The following is a 22,345-nucleotide window of genomic DNA, read 5'->3' as shown; positions in this document are numbered from 1 at the left end:
TCGATTTTTCTTAGAAATTAATTTGGGGAAACATAAATATTTTATTTATTATTTTATTTTGTCCACTCACTCTAACGTTATTAAATGTTTTCCCCTGGGCCCTTCGTTTTAAATTGCCCAGTCTGCAGAGTTCGGGTTGGATCTAGTAGGAGACGAGGCATAGTCACCCGCATTTCTGCCAGTTTTCGCCAGTAGGTTACCTGTTCAACCTACTCGTGTTTTCTTGCTTCCGTTTGTGTTTAGTAGCTTTGAATACTTTAGAATTTTTGTAAATTATGTGAGGTTCGGAAGTGTTGAATTAAGAGTGTAATACGAAATTTTCGAGTTAGGGTTGTCCATCTGCAAGGGAGATTTTCTTAATCTTTTCAGTAAATTTTCCTTGGAGGTGGTCCCCGCACAACTTACTCTGGGTTTCAGGGTGAAATTCGGGGTGGGTCGTGTCATAAATACCCTAAGGGGTATGTGGAGGACGTTCTTATAAATTAATCACTTGATTTTCCCTGCAGATTTTTACATTATTGACATGGAGGACTCCCCCTCAAGTTCAACTCCTATACTTTTAGGGCGTCCTTTCATGAGAACTGCAAGAACAAAGATTGATGTGTATGTTGGCGCATTAACAATGGAGTTTGATGGAGAAGTTATAGGCTTCAACATTTTTGAAGACATGAGGTATCCTTTATCTGAGCTTAAACCGTGCTATTCTATTGATATCGTTGACTCTCTTGCGCAGGAACTCCTAAATTCAATGATCGACGATAAATTGGAGTACACCATTTCACAAGTAGAGCATATTGTGACGAATTTTGTGGAAGTGATGATCAGAAACAAGTGTGGGGGGAAATGACTTGTCCTTGTGTAAAAGAAAAGAAAATTCTGTGAACAGTAAAAGAAAGAAAAGAATAAAATTTCGGCAGAAAAAGAAGAAATCTGGACATTGTCTTTATGTTGTGAAATGGGAGTTTTTGTTGTAAATGGAAGGCCTAAAAACGAAATTATTTGGCCTTTGTTCTGTTTCATAATGTTGTAAGGTGGTTCGAATGACAGAGGGCCCAACAAGATGGTATTTGGTCCTTGATTTGGTGACATAAGACGTGTTTAGAAATGCTCTGCTAGGTCCTTAGGAATTCTGCAATTCCTACTCTTAAATTCATACCCCTAGCCCAACCCCATTAACACTTTTTAAAGTTCCTTTTGATCTTAAAGATGAGTATAATGTGTTTCCTGCCCTATTTAGCTATGATATTTTCATAATAAAGCCATTTCTAACATGTTTTGTAATGGTGAAGGCAAAAGAGCAGAAAAGCAGAAAAGGAAGCTAAAACCGGCAATTTAAGAGAAATCATAATCAAAGGAGGATTCCTGGTGCAGCAAGGAGTGTGTATCAGTGTTCCTTCTCAAGCTCTTGCAGGTGTGCATGAGTAGCGACACCCGCTACCTTGTCTTTAACTGCTAGTTCTTTAAATCTTTCGTCATTAGTTCTAAGGCAGTAGCTGGGGGTTAGTGCTGAGAGTAGTGTTAGTAGGTGAAGTGACAGTTGTGTTTGTGTCGACAGTTGCAAAAATGAGAAAGAGCTCTTGATTCTCCACTTCTGTGTTGGGTGGTGGTAGAGTGTCCTCTATCTTTACTATGACTAGAGAGGTGGCTTTAGGAAGGAGGTTCCGCTCAGAGGGGCCCTCCTTCTATCGCCAAATTATTATGCGGATACTCCTTAAGTGTCAGGTCAAGTATACAGAATCACTAGTCTAGGGTCAATATTCATATACATGGACCACAAGACATGTCAAAGACCGGAGTTGCCGGTCTATGACTATTTGATGCTTAAGTTAGTGAGTGTTGTGACACATAAGTACCGACACAAAGAAATACGACCTCTAATGTCGGAAAGGTATGGCCTAAGTGGTAAGGTACGTATTGGACTGTGACTCCATGGTTCGAGCCTCCATTAGTACACCCACCCCTACTGTTGAGATGATAGTTGATGAAACAACAAGATTTAGGCAATTTCTCGATCGCCATAGGAAAATGAAAGATAAGACAGCTCATTATGACCTTCAAGATACTTTGATTGAACGTATTTGGCAGCGACATGGAAGCATATAACTTTGAAATCATGATCGATAAATGTTTATTTTCAAATAAATTTTTCGTTTTATTTTTTATTTTTAATTTTCGTTGGTTGTATCTTTTAATTATCATATATTTCCTTAAGGAATAAGATCCATGTCCTTCTTAATATTTATAGTTTCAAATTATTTTTAATATTATATATATTTATATATTTGAGAGAAGAAAAAATATGCATAGAAATATAACATTACATATATTATATATTATATATATGACAAAAGAATTAGATTTGACTTTACCTTTACATTTAGCTTATGGTGGGAAGAAATTTTTCTATACCACCGGAGGACTATTTCAGCATTGACATTTGGTCCTCCTTACAAATAATAATGTGACACATAAGCTTCTACTTAATTAATATAATATGTTTATGTATATTAGGAAAGACCCTTTTGGGTCTCAAATTTGCAGCAGACCTTTTCAAATTGCAACATTGTTCAAGCAATCATCCCCAAATCAAAACCATTTATCGAGACTTCTTATTGTTCTTTGAATTGGGTCCTTTCATTAATTATTGGGCAATTCCTAATTGTTTAGGCTAACGTCCGCTAAACCCACAGCGTGCCGCGCCTTTTTAAAGCAGCCACAAAACTTTGGCGCTTCTCAGTTTCTGAAATTTTCACAAAACCAGAGGGAAGACCAAACGCTTCGTCAACAACAGATGATGGACTTCGATCAACTTCTCGAACTCGACAACGACGACCCAGTTCTCAACCCCCCTACTGCTAAGAAAAGGTGGGTCCTTTTTTCGATTCGGTCTCTTTAGGTTTTTCTTGCCTTCTCACTTTACTTTCTTAATTAATTTTTACCTTCTTTTGTATGAATGAAATTTTCTCCCTTAAGATTTGGAGTGATAAATTGAGTGCCCAAAACTTAATGTGAAATTGATATCATTTGATTTGATTGCTCAATTTCGAGTTTATGAATATATTTTTTTTGTTTCAGTGAGTGATGAATGTGAAGTGATTTTTTATAGCTTTTGAGTAATTTGTGGTGTTGGTGATGTATTAGGAAGAAAGTTATTGGGTTGGATGATCTGTTGACTGATTTCTACAAAGAAGAAGACAAACTTGTTGAAAAGGCAGCCAGAAAAGCAAAGGCAAAGGCGCAGCGGAAGGATGATTCAGACGAGGAGGATCAACACCAAGAGGCTTCCCTCTGTCAACTTGTTGATACTTGCGAAAACCAGGCAGATAAATTTATCTAACCTTCATTTTGTGGTGTTTTTTGTATATCGGATGTCTTCTGTGTCAATGACAATATGAGCTCTTTAATGCAGATAAAAGATATAGGTGGCAAGGAGGATAGCTTTGTGTGGGGGATATGTGTTTTCAGAGACCAGGTATAGTGAATAGATACGAGGTCAAATTGTCAATTGCATTAGGTGGTCTTTTCTTGTTGTTCTGGAATTTTGATATGAATTGATTTCTGAGTAAGTGGTAGTTTCTTTTTCATTGCAGAAATCCCCACCTCCTCTAGCTTTTCCGGAGCTTGAGAGTTGCGCGCTCTTGCAGTCTTTCATGAACAACAAGCTCAATTCTGAATTTCAGATCTGTTTGGACAACGGTGAGCTACACTGCTTGCATCTGGTTATTTATTATCAACAGGCTGTTCTGTATAATTAAATCTTTTGTTGTGTATACTATTGAAATGTTAGAGTCATGTGCCCTTCTATATCGTATTTACATTAACTCTTGAAATTCTTTTTCAGGGAACACTTTGCTGGAAGGGTTATTAGTAAATGGCTGGCTTTCAAATGTAGTTTTTGCTAAGGGTCATGTGGAAAAGTCTGTAGCCATGTGGACCTTTAATTTGAGTGAGTTTGTTTGTAATGCTAACTTGCTTTTTGATACACATGAAAGTTTTTTTTTATTTGTACCATTTTGTCTGTCAGTGGCTTATTCATCAATAGAAGAGTTGAGGACATCTGCGTGTGACTTCTGGTGTGCTATTCTTTCATCCAAAAATGAGGTGAAGTTGATCTTTGTTTTGTTGCTTTAACTTTTGAGTTTAACAATGAGCGAATTCTGGTGATTAATTCTAACCAGGTTGTTCTACAGCCGGTTACAATTGATTGGTTCGCTAGCTATTCTGAGTTAAAAGTGGCTCTTGAAAACTATGGTTTTCTGTTCAACTTTTCAAATATGGAAAATGTTTATTCCAGTAAGTTTTCTTACCTTCATCCAGTTATGCATGATTTTTTAAAGTCAAATAAGCGCTTTGTTTCATAAATAGGACTATGCATAGTTTCTTCTGTGGCAGAATAAGTGTTGATACTTGGACAGTAAAATCAAGAGGTATTCTCTGCTTTCAAAATGCATGTGAGAATTGTTTTGGCTGCAACGATATTGATGTTTGAGCCATATGTTTACTTGCTATATTTCCCATATGTGCTTCATGTTCAGTTGGCCTATCCACCAATACAGAAACAAATCGTTACTGTTCAAAGGGTTTATTGTTATTCTAAACTGACAGATGCTACACTCCAGTGATGTGTTTTCAAATGTCTGCATGTCTTCTTTTTATTAATGAGATGAATGTGGTTGTAATGTTGTTGCACTATCTGTTATTTGTTAAAGTATTTCCAATTGTTTGCTTTTATTATGGATATATCATCTGATGATGAATATTTTGCTTGCATTTTAGTTCTTGGTTTACTCATAGTACTTCAAAATTTCCATGCAGATTCTGTTCGTCAAGGTCCAGCCCAGAACATTAGAGCGTGGATCAAATATGTAACTACTGCTTGTCAAGTGAGGTAAGGAACAACATAAAACTAGTTCGAAAACCATTAAGCAATTTATTTTCATGTTACAATCATGGCTTGAAAAGTTGATTTAGAGGTTATTACAAAAAAAAAAAAAAAGTTGATTTAGAGGTTAGTTGTTATTGTTCTTAATATATTGCTTATTGGTAATACTGTTGAAGGCTGATTTGAGGCATTTAGACTAAATTAAGGTGTTAGATTTAGTGTGTCTAACTATAGAGCTGATTATCAGAGCAATTTGTCCTGTAATTCAATATAAATTGGTTTTGTTCCTTTCCTTTAAATGGGCAATATAATGGAAATTTGATTCCTAAAACTTTTCTTTTTGAGTTTGTAAATAATATGCTGTTAAGCCTAACTCACTACCACCCAGCCTACTGCAACCACATCAGCACACTAAAGGAAAACTAGAAAAGATGGATGGCAACTTCTCGTATATGACCTTTCCACTGAATCTTCCTTCTCAGATCCCATCTGGATTCTTACCTACCTTAGATCACATCACTGTCCTTTGCTTGTTGTACTTCAGCCCCTTTGGGTCACCAGAAAGACAATGATGTCTCTGTGTCTATGACCATCATACTAGTGTCATATCTAGGTTAGTATATATTTTCCCTTCTCAAAAAAAAGGAAAAAAAGGAAAAAAAAGAGGTAGTATATTTTCAGCCATAAAGAAGCTTTTGATTCTATCTGCAACAAGTGGGAGTTTCTTAATATCTACTGTCCAGCTTGGAGGGATTGTCACTGATATAGGTTGATTTTTCATCATTAGATCTATTGGTTGATTATAGGCATGTACACCTAGACATTTGAATTTTGCTCTAATCTGTAGAGCTGATTACCAGATTGTAGAGTTCTAATCATTAGTGGATAGTGATCTGCATGTATATTATTAATGAACTCTTTTCAACTAAGGGTCTAGCTTAAGTTTATGATGAACTGCTTATTAGTAGTATGTTTGGTTGTTATAGTTTTATAAGGTTGTTGTGGTGCTTATTTATGTACAGGAGCAAAAAAGCTATATATTTGACCTCAGAAGCAGAAGAGTTGATGGAAGTTATAATTTATCTGTTTCTAGACCGCCAGCTTCAAGGTCTGTTTGTGCTTCTGCATGAATGCATGCAGTCAGCCATCAGTTACTTCACAGAAGATGAATGGCAATCTAGCTGTGAGAAGATAGCAAAATCTCTTGCTTGCAGGTAATTGATTCTAGTGATTGCTTTCTTTTGATTCACTATATGTAGTGTGATCTAATATTGGCTAAGTGTAGTGGTGCCAAAAACTTGTTGATCTGAGTTGATCAAGAGTTCTTGATCAATTAATGGTTTTCTTCTCCGTAGTTAAAGATCCACTATCGTCTCTTACACCTGCCCTCTCAAGTTTGCTCGGTGTATGTATCTGATTCTATGTTGTAGCAAGGACAAAATTGGTTATGGGCATCAGTTCTACACTAACGGAAATAATTAAGATATCATAGGGTGATCTAGTGAAGGGATTTGTTCAGACAGATAGTGTGCATACATATGATACGTTTTGTCTTCATATTTCATGGTTGTTGGTTTCTATGCATTTTTGGACTGTAAAGAATGCCAAATTGGAAATATTTATTAGGTTCCGGGTTGATATTTTTGTACTGATGAAATTACTATGCTATTTAAATCTCCATGTTCATTTTTTCCGATGGTTATAAATACAGTAAAGTAAAAGAGAAATAGAAAGAGATATAACATATGAGTTTACTGTGTCAACATTATCTCTCTTTTGCTGTTTACTTTTCTTCAGTTTTCCACCTGTACAGTTGCTGAGTCCATATGTGTTATATGCAGAATCCCCAAGGATGTGAACTGCTTAAGAATTGTAGAATGCATTTCGGGAGCCAAGACTCGCAGCAAGCTGTTTAGAAGTGTGGTTGCCTATCAAATCCTTCATAGTTGCTTTGATTATAAGGTAGCGAAACCTGATTACAAATATTTTTGAATAATACTGCTCCATATGCTTATACTCCGAAGTTTTCCAACTAATTGTTCCAACAAATCAAGTTAAGCTGCTAATAAGAAAAGACACTTCTTAATGTTGTAAGACTTCTATGTAAGTGACATAATGAATTTCTTGTTTTTGGGTTTATTCCTTTCATGCACAAGTTTTTGTGATCTACATCTTGAATTGTGTTATAGTCATGTCCTATCCTCAACTTTTTAAATTCATTCAGATAGGACGGTTCTTTTCTTCCTTTTTTTGTTCTTTATAAATAAAAAAGAGAGAGGTACTTTTCTCTTTGGTAAGGAGAATAAAAAAGGGTACTTGAAGATATGGAAGCAGATCATATATATTGTTTAATAATATCATAAAACCTCAAATATTAGGAAAATTTATGGTGTCATATGATGGCATATCCTGTGGACTTTTGGGTTTATTTGACACATGTACTGTACTAGGATCCTGTGAAGAGTACTTAGACCCTATGTATCAAAGCATATAATCCATTCAGCAGAGTTTAAGCGTTTGGATAATTGAGTAGCCAAGACGTTTGTGTTTGACATCTTCAATAAATTGCTTTCAGACCACTGTGATAGGTGAGAAGAAAGCAATACATTCACGTTAGCATGAACTATGAATAACAACTTGTGATGTACATTAAAGTTCATTGTGTGCATGTGTGTTGCATATTAAATATCACTCTTTTAGCTCCAAAAGACGTTATTGCTAGCTTAAAATTACTGCTATACGGTATGTTGCATCTTTTGTGCATAAAACACTGTTCCCTGATTTACTCCATATCCTCAGGCCCGGGATGAAGTAGAGATCCTAAATTTGTTAATCTCAGTTAATGTGAAAGAGAAAAACTGTGATTTCTTCAAGCTGTATGTATACTTGGTGTTGACCGAGAATTGGCTCTTGTCTAATCAAGAGAATCGAGTCTTGATTGAAATGTGGCGTCTGTACTTACGAAACTGTTCTTGCCTGATCGCCAGTACAGATTTGAGATCCTTTGCCTCAAAGGTTTGGCTCAAACTTAATTTGCTTTCTCCTTTCAGTTACTGAGTGTATTGAAAGTATTTGTTCTTCTTTGCAGGCCCGTAATAAGGCTTCATATCTTCTGCAAGGCACCATCACCCAATGAATTATGGGAAGTTGAAAGTATGTATATCATCCAGTGGAAACTAAATAGAAAGTATAATGGAGTTGAAATTGATGTATGTACTATCATTAACTCTCTTGTGATGTTTGAGGCTGATCATCATGTTCTATGAATTTTGTCTTAGCAAAACGCGGTGATGGGAGGAAGCAGGTCGAACATCCCTTGATTTGTTGAAGCGGGTGAATTGCTTATGACTGGGAGCTGTGTTCAAGACTAGCCCTCTGTTTTTTTTTTTTTAGGATGAACGCGTGCGATCCGGACATACTTTGAACCATAGCGGGGGTTTTGCCTGTAGTAGTATATAGAAATGTTCGTTTTATGTATTTGGTCAATTTTGTAAATGTATGATACTAGTTTGACAAATGCAGAGTAGAGTAAGAAAGGCTTATTCCTTGACGTGAAATTGCCCTTAAAGAAAATTTAACTCTTTTTTTTTGTTACAAATGGAGCCTAAAAGGCTCAAATAAAAAGAAGAAAAGCCCAAATGTTAAAGCAGGAGCCAGCTTTCCTAGCTCTGGAAACATCACAGAAACCAAAGAAGGCTCGAGTAGCATGCATAGGATTACAGAGACGCAAGTGTTATAGCAAGAGCCAATACAAATGCCTTTCAGGCGTTACCGAGATTGATTTTATTCTTGAGAAGTGTTGTAAGTTTTTTTTTTTCGATAAGTGAGAAGTATTGTGAGTTGGAGTCTAAGACTATAAAATGATGTTAGCCAATGTCTTCCCTATTTTCCCCTCATCTTTACACGACATATAATTAAGTTGTCATATCACTTGATATATCATAATTTTTATGCTTGAAGTAAAGTCGTCTAGCTCTTCTTTTAGAAAACTAAACAATGAATTTTCTATATTTGAATTAGGATTACGTCTCCAATGTATGTATCACATCAATCTCGTTCACTTCACCAGATTATCAGTTGACATGGAGGATTTGCACAGCTACTATTAAAATTTAGTTTTAAATAAGTTTTACTATAATGGTTGTCGTGCTAATCTCCATAGTCAGCTGATGACTGGATAAACGGGAATGTGTATGACTTAACCTAGAACCTCATAGTGGGATTATTGGATTTGAACATCGTTGAAACCAAAAAAGAAAGAGGAAAGGAAAAATAAAAAAAAACAGGAGGTTTGGGCACTTTAGATATTCAAAATCAGGTTTGGATAGCTATCCCAGCGTAGCTTCGGAAAGCCGTTGGGAACACAACCTCACTCCAAGCCTACATCAACACTTGGTCTTTGCTTCTTCATTTCTTACAGCCACATTTCAAAAGAGGGGAAAAATTCAAATTAGGGTTTTCTCCATCTTCGCTCTTTCAAAACATTCTCTGATTGCCCTTAATCTCCCAATTCCCAATTTGGGTCTTCCACACTTGGAACTACCCAATTAACCCCTCAAGTTCAATTTTAGGGTTTTTGAATCGCATGAGAGCCGCGAGAATGGCCACAAGATCCTCTGTCAACACCACAATGCGGCCGAAGCTCGCTGACGTCACCAACTTGCCGGCGCCTCCTTCGAGAAATGAAAACCTCTCCGAAACTTCCATGGGTGACAAGGACCGTGTTGAACAGCTCACCAGGGTAAAAATCTCAACTGGGTCCTCTTCAATTTTTATCAATTCTTCAATTTTTTGTTCAGTTTTCTGAGTTAGGGTTTATTGTGGTGCGAATTCTATGAACCAGGAAAGAATGGCTCTGATTAAACTCGTCACCGAAAGAAAGTATCCTTTTCTATGGTCCCTTATTGTTGTTTGTTCTGTTTGGTAAATGAGATTTCTCCAATGAGAAATTATGAATTGGCAGATTGATAGGTTGAGATATTGGATTTTTTTTTTCCTTGATTCTGTTTGAAACAGTAAAATTATTGAATTGAGTGGAGCCGAGTTACAGAAGTTGCGCGTTGGCGTTCAGAAATTGCAGCTACAGAATTGGAATCTTGCTAGATCGAACAGCCAGATGTTAGCGGTATGGTTGTTGTCGGCAGTGATATAGTGTCTAAAGTATTTTGTAGAAGTAATAGCTTTCTAGTTGCTTCTGGTGTTTACTCTCTTTTTGTTGACTTTGCAGGAGCTTAATTCAAAAAGAGATACGGTGGGTTTGTCTATAACCAAAATACAGCACAATCTCGGTTTATGAAGCCTGCCTTTTCATCATATCTGTCTTATGTTTATTTGTTTTTGGTTATGCCAGGTAAAAACACTACAACATGAACTTTTATGCAAGGAGGCCTTACTTAAGGCAAAGAATTCTGAAATGCAGGTAAGCCTTTATTTTTGATTGCATTATTAGACTGACCTAAGTGTCAACTTTGGACTTAAATGGATGTAAGTAAATATATATTACTCGTGTGCACTATGTTTTGTTGCATAAGAAATGCTACTCCAGAAGTATGTTTTATAAATCAACTTAATTAGGCTTTGCATCTAGGTTCTGGATCTGGTACTGGAGGAGCACTCTACGCTGTTTACTCTATTGTTTTCATTTACCCCAATGCGTCCCTTTGTACAGTTCGTTTATGCTCTTTGAACTGAGTCCTTGTTTGTTGCCACTCATAATTAGGTGCAACTATCACTGATAAGAAAGTAATTCAGTTCAGATTCCAAACCGTTTTTTTACCAAAACCTCTGATTTGGAACTGGTAGAGTTAATATCTGTTTCCTTTAATTCCACTAATTAGTTTCCCCCCAAGATCATAACTGGAAACTGTCTCATGCATGATTTAGAGTTTGTGCATCTGTTCTAGAAGTAAGTATATAGTAAGAGAGGATTTGTATCGGCTTTGTTGTTTGACTTCACGCAAAATGTGTTTGTCTTCTGGCACTGTGCTGTACTTCTCTTCTTAAGACACAGTTAAACTTAAAAATAATCAGAGACAATGTGCAGTTTAGGGCAAATGGTGCAAATTGAGGAGAGTGAATGCCAATATGCTGGTAGATACTACACTAATTTCCAGTATGCTAGTAAAAAAGCATACTTCTGGACCTACGGTTATCATCTCTATAATACTCTTGCTCCTGCAAATGTTTTTTGCTCTTAGGAAAGAGCAACATGGATGACAGAAAATCAATAGCCTGTTCATTATGTAGTTAGTTATGTGATTTAAAGGTTACTATTCATAATACTTTTGTTTGACTCTTAGTAATACTCTTATCTTCTTTTAGGAAAAATCAGAGATGAAATGTCAAAATGTTCGATCTAAGGTAGTCGAGTTAATCATTCAATTGCGAATCTGTATGTTACTAAACCGCCGTTCACAGTTCCTTGCACTTTTGTTATTCAATGCTATTTATTTTATACTCTAGTTCAAGGAACCAGATGAGGTAACTTTGCATGAAGCAGATAATGATGACAAACCACGTATTGGCAACAAGAGGCGAGCAACAAGAAGTCAATGTATACTTTGATGATCTAGTTTTGTTATCGCATTTCTTGTCTTTCCCCTTTTCCATCCTCCACGTTAACATTTGCACACAATTTCTGGCAGCTCTTGGTGCTTCTGCTAAATGCCAAAAGGTAGAACAGTCTCTCACTCTACAGGGAAAAGAAGAGATAAATTGTCAAACTACTGGCCATCAGGTATGTAAGATAGTCGGTAACAAACTAAAGCCTTCACAGTTACATATATTTTAGTTACAACCTCCTTTTTTTGTTTTTTTTTTTCAGCTCATGGAAGGAGAGAAGCCAGCTTTGCTGGAAGCTACTAAGGATGAAAAACCTTGTGTTGGCAACAAAAGGCGTGCTACAAGAAGTCAATGTAAACATTTATGATATAATTTTCTCGTTTGAATATCTATATTGTACTTGCTTTGCAGCCTCCGTGTTAACATATGTACTTGCTATTTCCTGCAGCTATGGGCTCTTCTACTACAGGTCAAAACAATGAACAGAAAGATAAGGTTGAAAATAAAAGGTAAGTTGACTGGTGTTATGTGAATCAGCTCTCTGGGTATGGGTAGTCCTGCCTCATATATTGATGAATGTAGAGTTATGTGCACTCACTCATATGCTGTCTGCCTATACATTAAATCCCAAAAAATATTTGTGGGATGCACCTTTTGCTATGTTAGTTTGATGCTCTACTCTTCAAGTTTAATTATTTCATCACACCTCTTGAACATAATGCTTCTACACAAAAATCGTGCTTTCTATCTCAAGTTATTATGTACTCTTCCCAATGCATATTGTTTTTTTGTTCAGGCGGAGTTTGAGGAGGCAGTCTTCTAGATTTAAATCTGACGAGGAAGAACAGACAGAAACTTTGTTTGAGATAGAAGAAGCCAAATTTCCAGAAAATCGAATGCTTGAGGTTGATCCCATTCCCTCCATTTCATCTACCAAGCAAGAAGAGAAAGAAGATAGCTGGGCTGCGAAGAGTGAAGGAGTATCACAAAGATCTTCAATTGGTAGAAGACCATTGCGCAAGGCAGTTAAGAAGGATACCGAATTTCCAGAAAAATTAATTCCTAATTGTGATCCCACTCCTTTAATTTTATCTACCAATAAAGAGAAAGCAGAAATCAGTGCCCCGAAGAGTGAAGGAGTATCGCAAAGATGTTCAGTTGGAAGACCCATGCGGAAAGCTGTTGAGAAGGTTCAGTCCTACAAAGAACCTCCACTCCATGTCAAAATGCGTAGAGCAGAGTGACCAGGTCAGAGTCTCAATGCTGATTGAGTTGATATGAGCTTGTACAACTAGAACTCTTCTAATTATTGCTTGTGGTCACAAACTCATGATTACACTAATGAGAAAGCTTGTGATTACATTATATATTGTATGAGAAAATTTGTAATGAACTTGACTATGAAATTCTAGGGTTTTGACTCATTGAAATTGCAGTAACTGTCGGAAAAAAATAACAACATTAGACAATTCTCATAGGAAATTGAAACTAGTTTCAATAGTTGTTAGAAACAGGTTGATATGTTGCGGCTTATGAATTGTGGATGATTTTGCACTATTAAGCGGAACTCATGTGCTTATCTCAGTATCATTCTCAATATATACATGTATTGGAACTCTCTGATTTGGTCTGAACGAAAATCTTCATAGCCATAGAATAATCTTTTTATCCTTGGGGTACCATATGACCTGTAACTCAAAAACTGGAGCAGCATAATAGAAGGATATCCGACTGAAGTTTGCCTCCTTTGATTCACATCCAACTGGAGTTTGCCTTTTGGCTTTTGGCTAATATGATTCCCAATTCCGGTTCTAGCGACAAGCTGCCATTGATTCCCCTTACATTTGAACCTACAGCACAACTGCTCGAAAGAAGCACAGACATTCAACAATGGGTTTCATTTGCATGAAAATCAAGGGGTACTTTTAGTTTACTTTCTTGCAATTAGTAGCTACATCAATTGTCCACGGAACAGCTAAGTGTAATTAGTGTGTGCAATTTTCTCATTGAAGAAGTGGAAACCAGTTCCAAGAGTTGGAAGAACAAGTCCCTATGGCTATTCTTTACTCAATGATTGCAGCTTACATATTCTGGTCAATATTAACATGAAACATCCTGGAGCTCATTCATTCCTCTCCATAAAATCCTCTTAACATGAAACATCCTGCTCATTCTCTATTTGATCCTGGCACCATTTGTGGCTACTCATTCTCCATTTGATTCTGGCACCATTTGTGGCCCTCTAACTCAAACGTAGTAGGAAATCATTGAAGCTTTTTGCCCTCTTATAGACCTAGAGTTCTTTGGTTTCTGACGTGTTGCTTGAATCTCAGTTTTCATCTCATGATCCAGACTGCAGGATTTGGAAACCATTCATAATTTTCGAATTAACGAGCATGATTTAGCTAACTTCTTTACAAGAATCATCCTCAAAGACACCAAATGGATTAACGGATTTTGATTATGAAACTCGTCAAAACATCAGTACAAAATAAAAGAAAACATGATGATGATAGCAGAGGGTGACACAGATAAAGAAGAATATGTGTGATAGATCGACAAGTGAATCTTGAATCAGATTGCAGTGCAATTTAAATAAGAGAGAGAGAGAGAGAGAGCTTCATTTTCAGAAGGGGTTGTGAAGTAAGCTAATGGAGTATGTAGACGAAGACGACATGAAAGGGGCTCCACGAATCCTAACGCACAAAACAAACATCTTTTCCAGAAACGGGGGCCGTCACATGCAACACCAAAACGGAGTGCGTGGCCGCGACAAACGGGGCCGTCACATTTTCGAGACCTTAAAACCGCGTGAGTTCACGGACCTGTTAATAATGGTTTTAGATATTTTTGTAGAGGATTTAATTAATCAATTAATCAATAAGGTAAATATAATGCACCTGAAATTCTACACCTTTCTTAAAGCTACTTGAGCACTCGACCTTTTTCTGAGTGTGTTCATATATTGATTCATTCAACTCTCTCTCTCTCTCCTATTGTATGGAACTATGGATTAGTTAGTCGTTGTGAGACCATGTAATTGAGTGGTATATATTCTAGCTTGTATATTAAGGTGATCAGATCAAGAAGAAGAAGTGTGTACATGTCAATTTTCTTTGTTAATTATATTACTTCTAAATGCATTATTGAGAAAATCGGGATATTGATGCATAAATTTTCTACATGGTGACATGTTTTGTATACCTTGTAACGGGTTCATTTTAGTCCATATATTAACAATTTGTTGAGTATCCTTTTTTTTATTTTTTATTTTTAGAGAAATGGTGTCAAGCTCTGTTCATATATATAAATAATAACGTCTCTCAATCAAGTTAGGAAATGGGTACCTCATAATACAAATCATAGCTCAACCATCTACAGAAACAGACCAAACCTATACTACCAACAATTGCCTAGTGCAATCATATTATTCACTAAACAAAACAACCAACAACTGCCGAATGCAATCGTGTTATTGACTTACCTAAAGATGCATAAAAAATGAGCTGCAACAAAAAAACAGAAGCAATGAAAGCATCCCAAGCCCTGCTCGAGTATCTTATCTCTTATTGTTTACGGTCAATATATGATTAACTATTAATTAAGGAAAAGATGGAGAAACTATTAATTTTGTATATCAATACAATGCCAAAAGAAAGAGATCACCTTCAGTAGCATCAGTCATATGATCCATCCGTCTGCTACTATATAGGCGCATATGTCATATAGAACCAAATTTATATTACTAAATATCTAATATTAATTGAAGTAGTCTTAATTGACAATATAACAACATAACATATCAAACGGTCTCGATTCATACATGTAAGAGAACTTCCCGTCTTACAATTTAACATGAGATGAAAATGACCATTAAACAATGTAATAGAAATGGAATATGAGGCACATATTGTATATAGTAAGAACTTAGTTGAATCTCTTTATCTTTTGCATAACGACCGCTTGGGATTCCAAAGATCTGTGAAAAAAAACATGATATGATTTGGGATGGAATTGACGACCCACCTAAGGACTAAAAGGAGAAGATAGTAACCCTAGCTATTATGCTATTATGCTAATGAGCTATGCTAAATATGACCCTTTATAATTTGTAATCTTTAAACCTCTCTCTTTTGTATTAACGGACCCACGCGCTTAATCAAAGTTGGCATCCATAATTTCTAGGGTTCTTTCCGACCGGTATTAGCCGTTAATACCCCACTTCTGGTGATTGCAGCTGACTTTGTGTACGAGAGTGACCTGAATATATAATCCAACTGAATCCAGGTAATTCGATCTTGATGTAACTCTTAATCATTTTTCTGATATGAAATTGTTGCTTACGTTAATGTTCAGTGAAAGCAATTTGATTTGATTTGGTGAAACTTGGTCTGAGCTGTTATCAGATGAATCTGATTCTCAGGTAACTACGAATATATCAGATCGATTCTGTACTACTATTACTAAGCAGTCAATTTCTTGTGATACAAGGATGAATCTAGCTCGCTACAGATGGTTTTGTTTGTCTAAGTGAGAGTCAAAAAAGATGATACAAGGTATATATTTTTTTTTTCAGGGTATCCTTATTTTTGCCTTTTACCAAACACATAATTCCCCTCAACTGTCCAAAAAGAAATTCGTTAGTTCTTTTTTCGAATGCCTTCTTTACTTTGGTTTCTAGCTTGAAGCTTCTTTAGAATCATCACTTTGGTTCACTTGCCTGCAATTTATATATCTAGTACTATGATTCTATATACATCAACTAGATTTTACAGTTAGCTGCTTTCCTGCTACCCCATGTAAGTACAATAGAATACTACTTTCAAAAGAGACAAGCTTTGTTCTTTAAAATGATATCTATAAGATTCTAACGGGATCGATGTTATGAACTCGCATGGCATGCATACTAGCATACTCAATGGTTAAAACGAGATTCGGAGACAGTTTGTTCTTCATTTTCGAGCTATATATATCTAATTATCTATCCATTTATATATATGGTTATGTTCTAGTCTATCTTCTCAAAAATTTTGATCGATGCGATGTGGTACTGGATTGATCGACAATCTAATACAGGAATGATGAGAATATTAATGCGTACGAGTAAGAAATGTTCTTATCGACTACCACTACCAGGACAAGCACTTTAGCCGACGAAAAAGTTTTATCGGTCTGCTAGCTTAATTCGTCGGCTAAGATCTTACCCGACGAGCCTTCGTCGGCTATAGTTTCGTCGGGAAAGAGTCGTCGGCGATGACTTTAGTTGACGAAACTACCAAACGTCGTCGGCTATTGTACCAGAATTTAGCCGACGAATATCTTTAATGTTTCGTCGACCATAGTCTGATACTTTAGCCAACGAAACATTAATATATTCATCTGCTAAAGTATGTAATAAAAAATTAAAAAAATAACTATAGCCGATGAAATATAGTTTGTTTCGTCGGCATTAGAATGGTTTAGCCGACGAAACATGCCATAATTTGTCGACTAAACCTTATTAAAAAAAAATTAAAAATACTATAGCCGACGAGTATTTTACATGTTTCGTCGACTATAAGTCCATTCCAGTAAAAAAAAAATACCCGAAATTTCTAAATTACAATTCCAAGCAAGCTACAAAATACACCAAAACAATTTCATACATATAACCAACAACAAGCACATAAAACAATATAATTGATCAACTACACAAAATCTAGATTGTCTAAATCAATATCCGATTCTGGGGGTTGCTGTTGAGGGGTTTGCGGCGGCTGAGGTAGCGGTATAGGCGTAGGCATGGGCGGAGCTGGAAGTCCCTGAAGCTGGATAGTTGTAAACTCCTGCAAGTACTGGAACATCTGCTGCTGTTGGGCCGACTAGGTGGCATATATCACTGCAGTATAGGCTCTCTGGTCGGCGATCTAGGCGGCATGAGCGGCAGCCTAAGCAGCTTACTGTTCCCGTAGTCTCTCAACTACTGACTCTAGCTGAGTCGTCCTGCTGCTGGTCGAGGCTGCCTTTTGTTGAAATCCTGGAGTGGTCTTCAGGACCCCCTCGCCCTTCTTTCCTAGACCCCGGCAGTAGAAGTTGTTTTCTTGTGGTGGGAAGGCTGTGCCCATGATCCTCGCCCTAACCTTCGGATCCGAAGTGTTGATCCGGGACATGGCTTCGGACATCTCTTCCTCCTGTGTGTCCGGCCATGTCTCCCTCACTATAGCACTCATCACCTCGTCACTAGCCTCCCTCACCTTCGCCTAATTAGATAGGAAAAAAATGATTAATTAACATTTTGACATATATATAAGTAAAATTAAAAATTTAAAAACGTAAGATGACTTACAATATCCTCCTAGGCGTTAGGATATGCATTCTCGTAAGTATAGACGTACCGGTTGACTTTTGGATGTTCCTTGGCCGCTTTGTCCATGAAGACAGCGAACAGTCTAGAACTGGCACGATGGTTCCTTGTGTTGTGTTGCCGATTCTGAGCGTTCGCCCGGGAAACGGCATTCAAAGAAAAAAATAAACTATTAGTAAAATATTTAAAAACGGACGTACTTAATGACAAATTAACTAATTAATTTTTTTAAATACTTGTTTATGAGGGTTGTTGAATTCTGATGTCAGAAGCCAACGCCACTCGTACTCTCTGTATTGGAACTCAACAGGGGTACCAGAACGTGCGTTCCCGTGCGTAGTCCAGTGGGTCTGCAACTCGTTCTTCCACTCCTTGTACCTACAGATACAACAAAAATATTAGAAATATTATTAATATCATATACAATTTTGTTTTTTCATTAACTTCCCAACGTACCTTTCCCCATGCACAACGTCCGCCCAACTGTTCATCAGGTGCTCGGGAACGTCAAACCACACCTGCATTTAGCCGTTTATTAGTTTAGTTTTTCGAGAAATCAACAATGTAATACATAATATTATTGAGGCATTTTATAAACTCACGGACATCGTGTTGTGGACCATGTCCATAACCTCTTGCGGGACCTCGCCCCAGTCTGACCACAACATAGGGACTCTATCCCTAATGAGCGCTCCCACGCGGCCGGAGTACGTCCTCGACTTCCCACCCGATACTATGTGGCCATCCCCGTCAGTACCGATGACGATCCTCCCTGAGGTACTGACGGTCTTCTCGAGAGCCTTCCTTGTGACGGGGCCTCTCTTCTTCTTTGTCGGTTTCGCTCCCACGGTGCCTATCACATGATAAACCAAATTGATTATTAAAATCGAATACCCTTTATTATTAATTATAAGAAAACAAATCATTCATCATTCATCTTTCATTACCTGAGGGCAATGCGGCGAACGCGACGGATTCCGTCTCTGTCGCCGATGATGATACCTTCGCGAAAATAAGAGGCATATCAAAAGGCACGAACTAGTACGCCGCTGATGGAGCCACTGGCGGGGGCAGTGGATAAATCGGCGTCCCTAAGCCATCGACTGTAGGTAAGGCCGGTATCATCCGCAGAAGGAACAGATGAGGCGGCGGCATCTATACCCCATCTGACCCACCATCCGAAGCAGTAGGACCCGGAGTGGGCGCCTTGTGTATCTCAGGCATACGGGGTGCAGACACCTCCGTCTGGGTCTGAGGCCACAGCTGTCTCGAGGAACGAGGGACGACCGGCTGCCTCGATGAAGGGGGCACCTCCGGTTGCCTCGAGGAATGGGAAACGCTCGGCTGCCTCTGTGCCGTCTCCAGAAGGGTCGCACGTCTGGCTGTCATGGGGCCCCGAAACAACGTTTGAGGGTTGCTAGAGGTTCCCTCAGATGATTCAGACCTTTGGCCCTTCGAACCTTTCGTCGATCTAAAATTACCGCTCATCATGTTTAAAATATTAATTTGATTCATGGCTGAGGAAGAAAAGCGAATGATTATATCTTTTTACTAAAAAGATATGTGGAGGTGCCCTGTAGGAGTTAAGGAGTAGATTTGGGTAGATTTTTTTTATTATATTCCAAAGATAACAAGAAAGATAACAATCAGCAGAACTCCAAAGGTATAAACCTCAATTTTTAAGCACTTAGAAATCGATTTACGACATACCAATGTCCCAAATAACCATGTACTTGCACACAGTTAATCTCATTCACACCACCAATCAACACAATCACTTGCAAACAACTGCACCTTCCCTCGACATTCTAATGAACCTAAAAAAAGAGACGCTACTATCCACCATTCCGAATTCCACATCAACACAAATGCTTAACAATGTCGCTCTCTGTTTTGCTCTAATCATATATGTGAGTCACTAAACTAATTTTCTAACTGATCCAGACTACATGAAACTTAATAATGACACACCACACGTAACTCATACACAAAATCAATAGGTATCGTTGGGCAAGGTGTTTAGGTTTAGTTGCTTTGGTTAGCTAGTTCTTGTTGTTGTGAGCATGTTGGTATATTATGAGATTAGGTTAAGTTTGAATAAGTTTTGCTTGTTAAATTCTTTGTTATTGTAGACTTGTGCGAAGTGTTGAGCTAGGAGAATCCAAAGTTAGGCAGCGGGGGATTGTGGTTAAGTGTTCGACGACCTTGGGGGGTCTCGGATGAAGGTTGTCCTTTTTTGGCAAAGCTTGGGTTAAGGCATGTTAAGGGTGTAATGTTTTTTTTATTAAGTTGTTATTAAAGTTATTAATTTTTGTTAATAGGTGACTTGTGAAGTGTGGTTTGGTGTTATATTCTTGTGTAGTGCGTGCGAAGACGCAGCTGGATTTTAGGTGAGTAACATCTCACCGGTCCACTTTGGGACCAATTATTTATAATTATTATGATGATGATTGTGATGTTGATTTTGATGATGATTATGATGATAATTATTATGATGACGATAGTAATGGTTTTGATGATGATTATGATGCAATTTTTATATTGTGAGTAAATCTCACATGGGTTCATAAGGAACCGAATTTATTTTATAATTTTATTATTGTTAGCTGTGAAGTTGTTCTTAAAGGAAAATGATTTTTGTTTTAAAAATAAATGAGCTTGATCGTCAACTGCTCATGGGTAAGTGAAAATATGTTTTCTGGTAAAATAAAATCTTTTAAAAGGACTTCCGGTCATGTGATATTGTGATGTTGATATATTATTCTAGTGGGAATATTTATGTCTTCGTTTATATAAATATATCTAGGCGGAAAGATATAATTTATGAAATGCTCGTGTTGTTGTTGATGATATTTTTATATTTAGAATTGTTGTTTAAATAGTCAAACCGGGTTCCTAGCCTTTAATCAGGTGATTGGTTACGGTTATGATTATATTATTATTTTGTGATTTGATACGTGTTATGTTGGGAGAGTATTGGAATGTGTGCCTTAGTGGTGATTGTGTGCATTAGTTGTGTATGTGTGTGTCTTAGTGGTGATTGTGTGCATTAGTTGTGTATGTGTGTGCCTTAGTGGTGATTATTAGATTAGGAGCCTTCGTGGTGGACCGGGAACTAAGCCTTGGCCGGGTGATTGGTTACGGTCAGTATAGAGCTCTAGTCTGTCAGTCGGTACTTCGTGGGGGATGACTAAGTGTTGACGAACCCATGAGTACGCATTTGTTTGGTTACTTATGGGGGATGACTAAGTATTGGCGAACTCATAAGTAGGAGTAGAGAAATGTTTGTGTGATGTTCTTATATGTTGTTTAAATTTCATGCTTTGAGTATCTCCTGAACTATGCTTATCCGCAAGAGATTCTTAAATCTTAATTGTGTGATTTTAATAGAATTCTTGAACTATGTTTATTTATAGGATTCATTTATGATTTTGAGTGATTTTAAATTATTGTGTTTTCTTAGTTGTTTCTTTTGAATTCTCTTGCTTTTAGGCGATTCCTGAACTAAGTTGTTAATGCAGGAATTACCAGTTTTAATTATATGTGATGTTGGGATTGTTAGGTTATTATTTTGGGAGTTACTCATACTAGCTTTTTAGCTTACCGAGTTTGTTGTTTACAACCCGGTGCACCAATTCATGGTGTAGGGGTTAGACCTGCAGGTGATGATCAGAAGGTTTGAGGCAGTGGCCTAGGAGCTGGGTTTTGACGAAATACATTTATTTGTATTTTATGGTAGTTGTTTTTATGCTCTTGTAAGCGAAGTAGTTTATTACTAGACTTTTAGAAGTTGATGTAATTAAGGAGATTAAATGTTTAACTCGGTTGATGAGTTTATCGACATTTACATTTCCAGTATTTGTTTTTAGTTTTTGAAATTGTTGAGCAGATTATGGGATATTTAGAATTTGAGTTTTATCATGCCCAAATTTTTGAAATTTATCCTTCGAAAATTGGGGTGTGACACAAGGCCACCAAGGTCATTCCCTTCTGGATCTTTACCACAGAAGAGAACGCAGTCATATCTGCATGCATGGATCTTGATGTAGGAAAGCCCAAGATATTTCAAGATACATCGGACCTTATGATGAGTGGTAGGAAGACGATGACCGTGGGGCAGCATTGAAGCGTACTGTAGATAATCATCAACAGCCTTCACGGTTGATTTTGTCTCAACTTTAATCTTCATTACGTCCATCACACTTGCAAGAACAGTCTTCTGACAACCGGGGTACACAGGGGTCTGTTGGAAAGCAAGCAGTTTGTTGTACTTGTCAATACCAGCAGTGTTGACAACTTTAGGGAAGGGCTACACCGGCTCAGGCATATACTGTCCTTGAGCGCATACACCGCTCTCATAAGAAAACATGTCGTTGATAAAAGCCGTTGTTAGATCGTTGGATGTCACTACCAGAAGAAAGACTTTAGCCGACGAAAATAAAAAAACCAGGCCAACGAATTATTTTTCGTCGGCTAAAGTGGACTTTAACCGACGAAATTTCCCTTCGTCGGCTAATTAAAAATTTCGTCGGCTATGGTCAACTTTAGCCGACGAAATT

The 22,345-nt window shown here is 37.3% G+C and overlaps 2 protein-coding genes across 2 annotated transcripts; both read left to right on the top strand.

The window, feature by feature from the left end:
• Positions 1 to 2,696: 2,696 nt before the first annotated feature.
• LOC101295940 lies at positions 2,697 to 8,428 on the top strand. Its single transcript, XM_004287506.1, has 13 exons — positions 2,697 to 2,865; positions 3,142 to 3,319; positions 3,410 to 3,472; positions 3,591 to 3,696; positions 3,842 to 3,946; positions 4,025 to 4,101; positions 4,191 to 4,293; positions 4,816 to 4,888; positions 5,905 to 6,096; positions 6,724 to 6,844; positions 7,682 to 7,897; positions 7,971 to 8,035; positions 8,161 to 8,428. Exons 1-12 carry the CDS (start codon positions 2,792 to 2,794, stop codon positions 8,016 to 8,018), a joined length of 1,356 nt encoding a protein of 451 aa, XP_004287554.1. The 5' UTR covers positions 2,697 to 2,791; the 3' UTR covers positions 8,019 to 8,035; positions 8,161 to 8,428.
• Positions 8,429 to 9,142: 714 nt separating this feature from the next.
• On the top strand, positions 9,143 to 12,782 carry LOC101295650. Its single transcript, XM_004287505.1, has 11 exons — positions 9,143 to 9,623; positions 9,726 to 9,763; positions 9,899 to 10,007; positions 10,110 to 10,133; positions 10,233 to 10,301; positions 11,204 to 11,242; positions 11,345 to 11,435; positions 11,527 to 11,618; positions 11,706 to 11,796; positions 11,892 to 11,952; positions 12,240 to 12,782. Exons 1-11 carry the CDS (start codon positions 9,468 to 9,470, stop codon positions 12,685 to 12,687), a joined length of 1,218 nt encoding a protein of 405 aa, XP_004287553.1. The 5' UTR covers positions 9,143 to 9,467; the 3' UTR covers positions 12,688 to 12,782.
• Positions 12,783 to 22,345: the final 9,563 nt, after the last annotated feature.

The sequence above is a fragment of the Fragaria vesca genome, linkage group LG1 (genome assembly GCF_000184155.1).
Source record: "Fragaria vesca subsp. vesca linkage group LG1, FraVesHawaii_1.0, whole genome shotgun sequence".
Lineage (NCBI taxonomy): Eukaryota > Viridiplantae > Streptophyta > Magnoliopsida > Rosales > Rosaceae > Fragaria > Fragaria vesca.
This window is presented reverse-complemented; position numbering and strand designations above follow the sequence as displayed.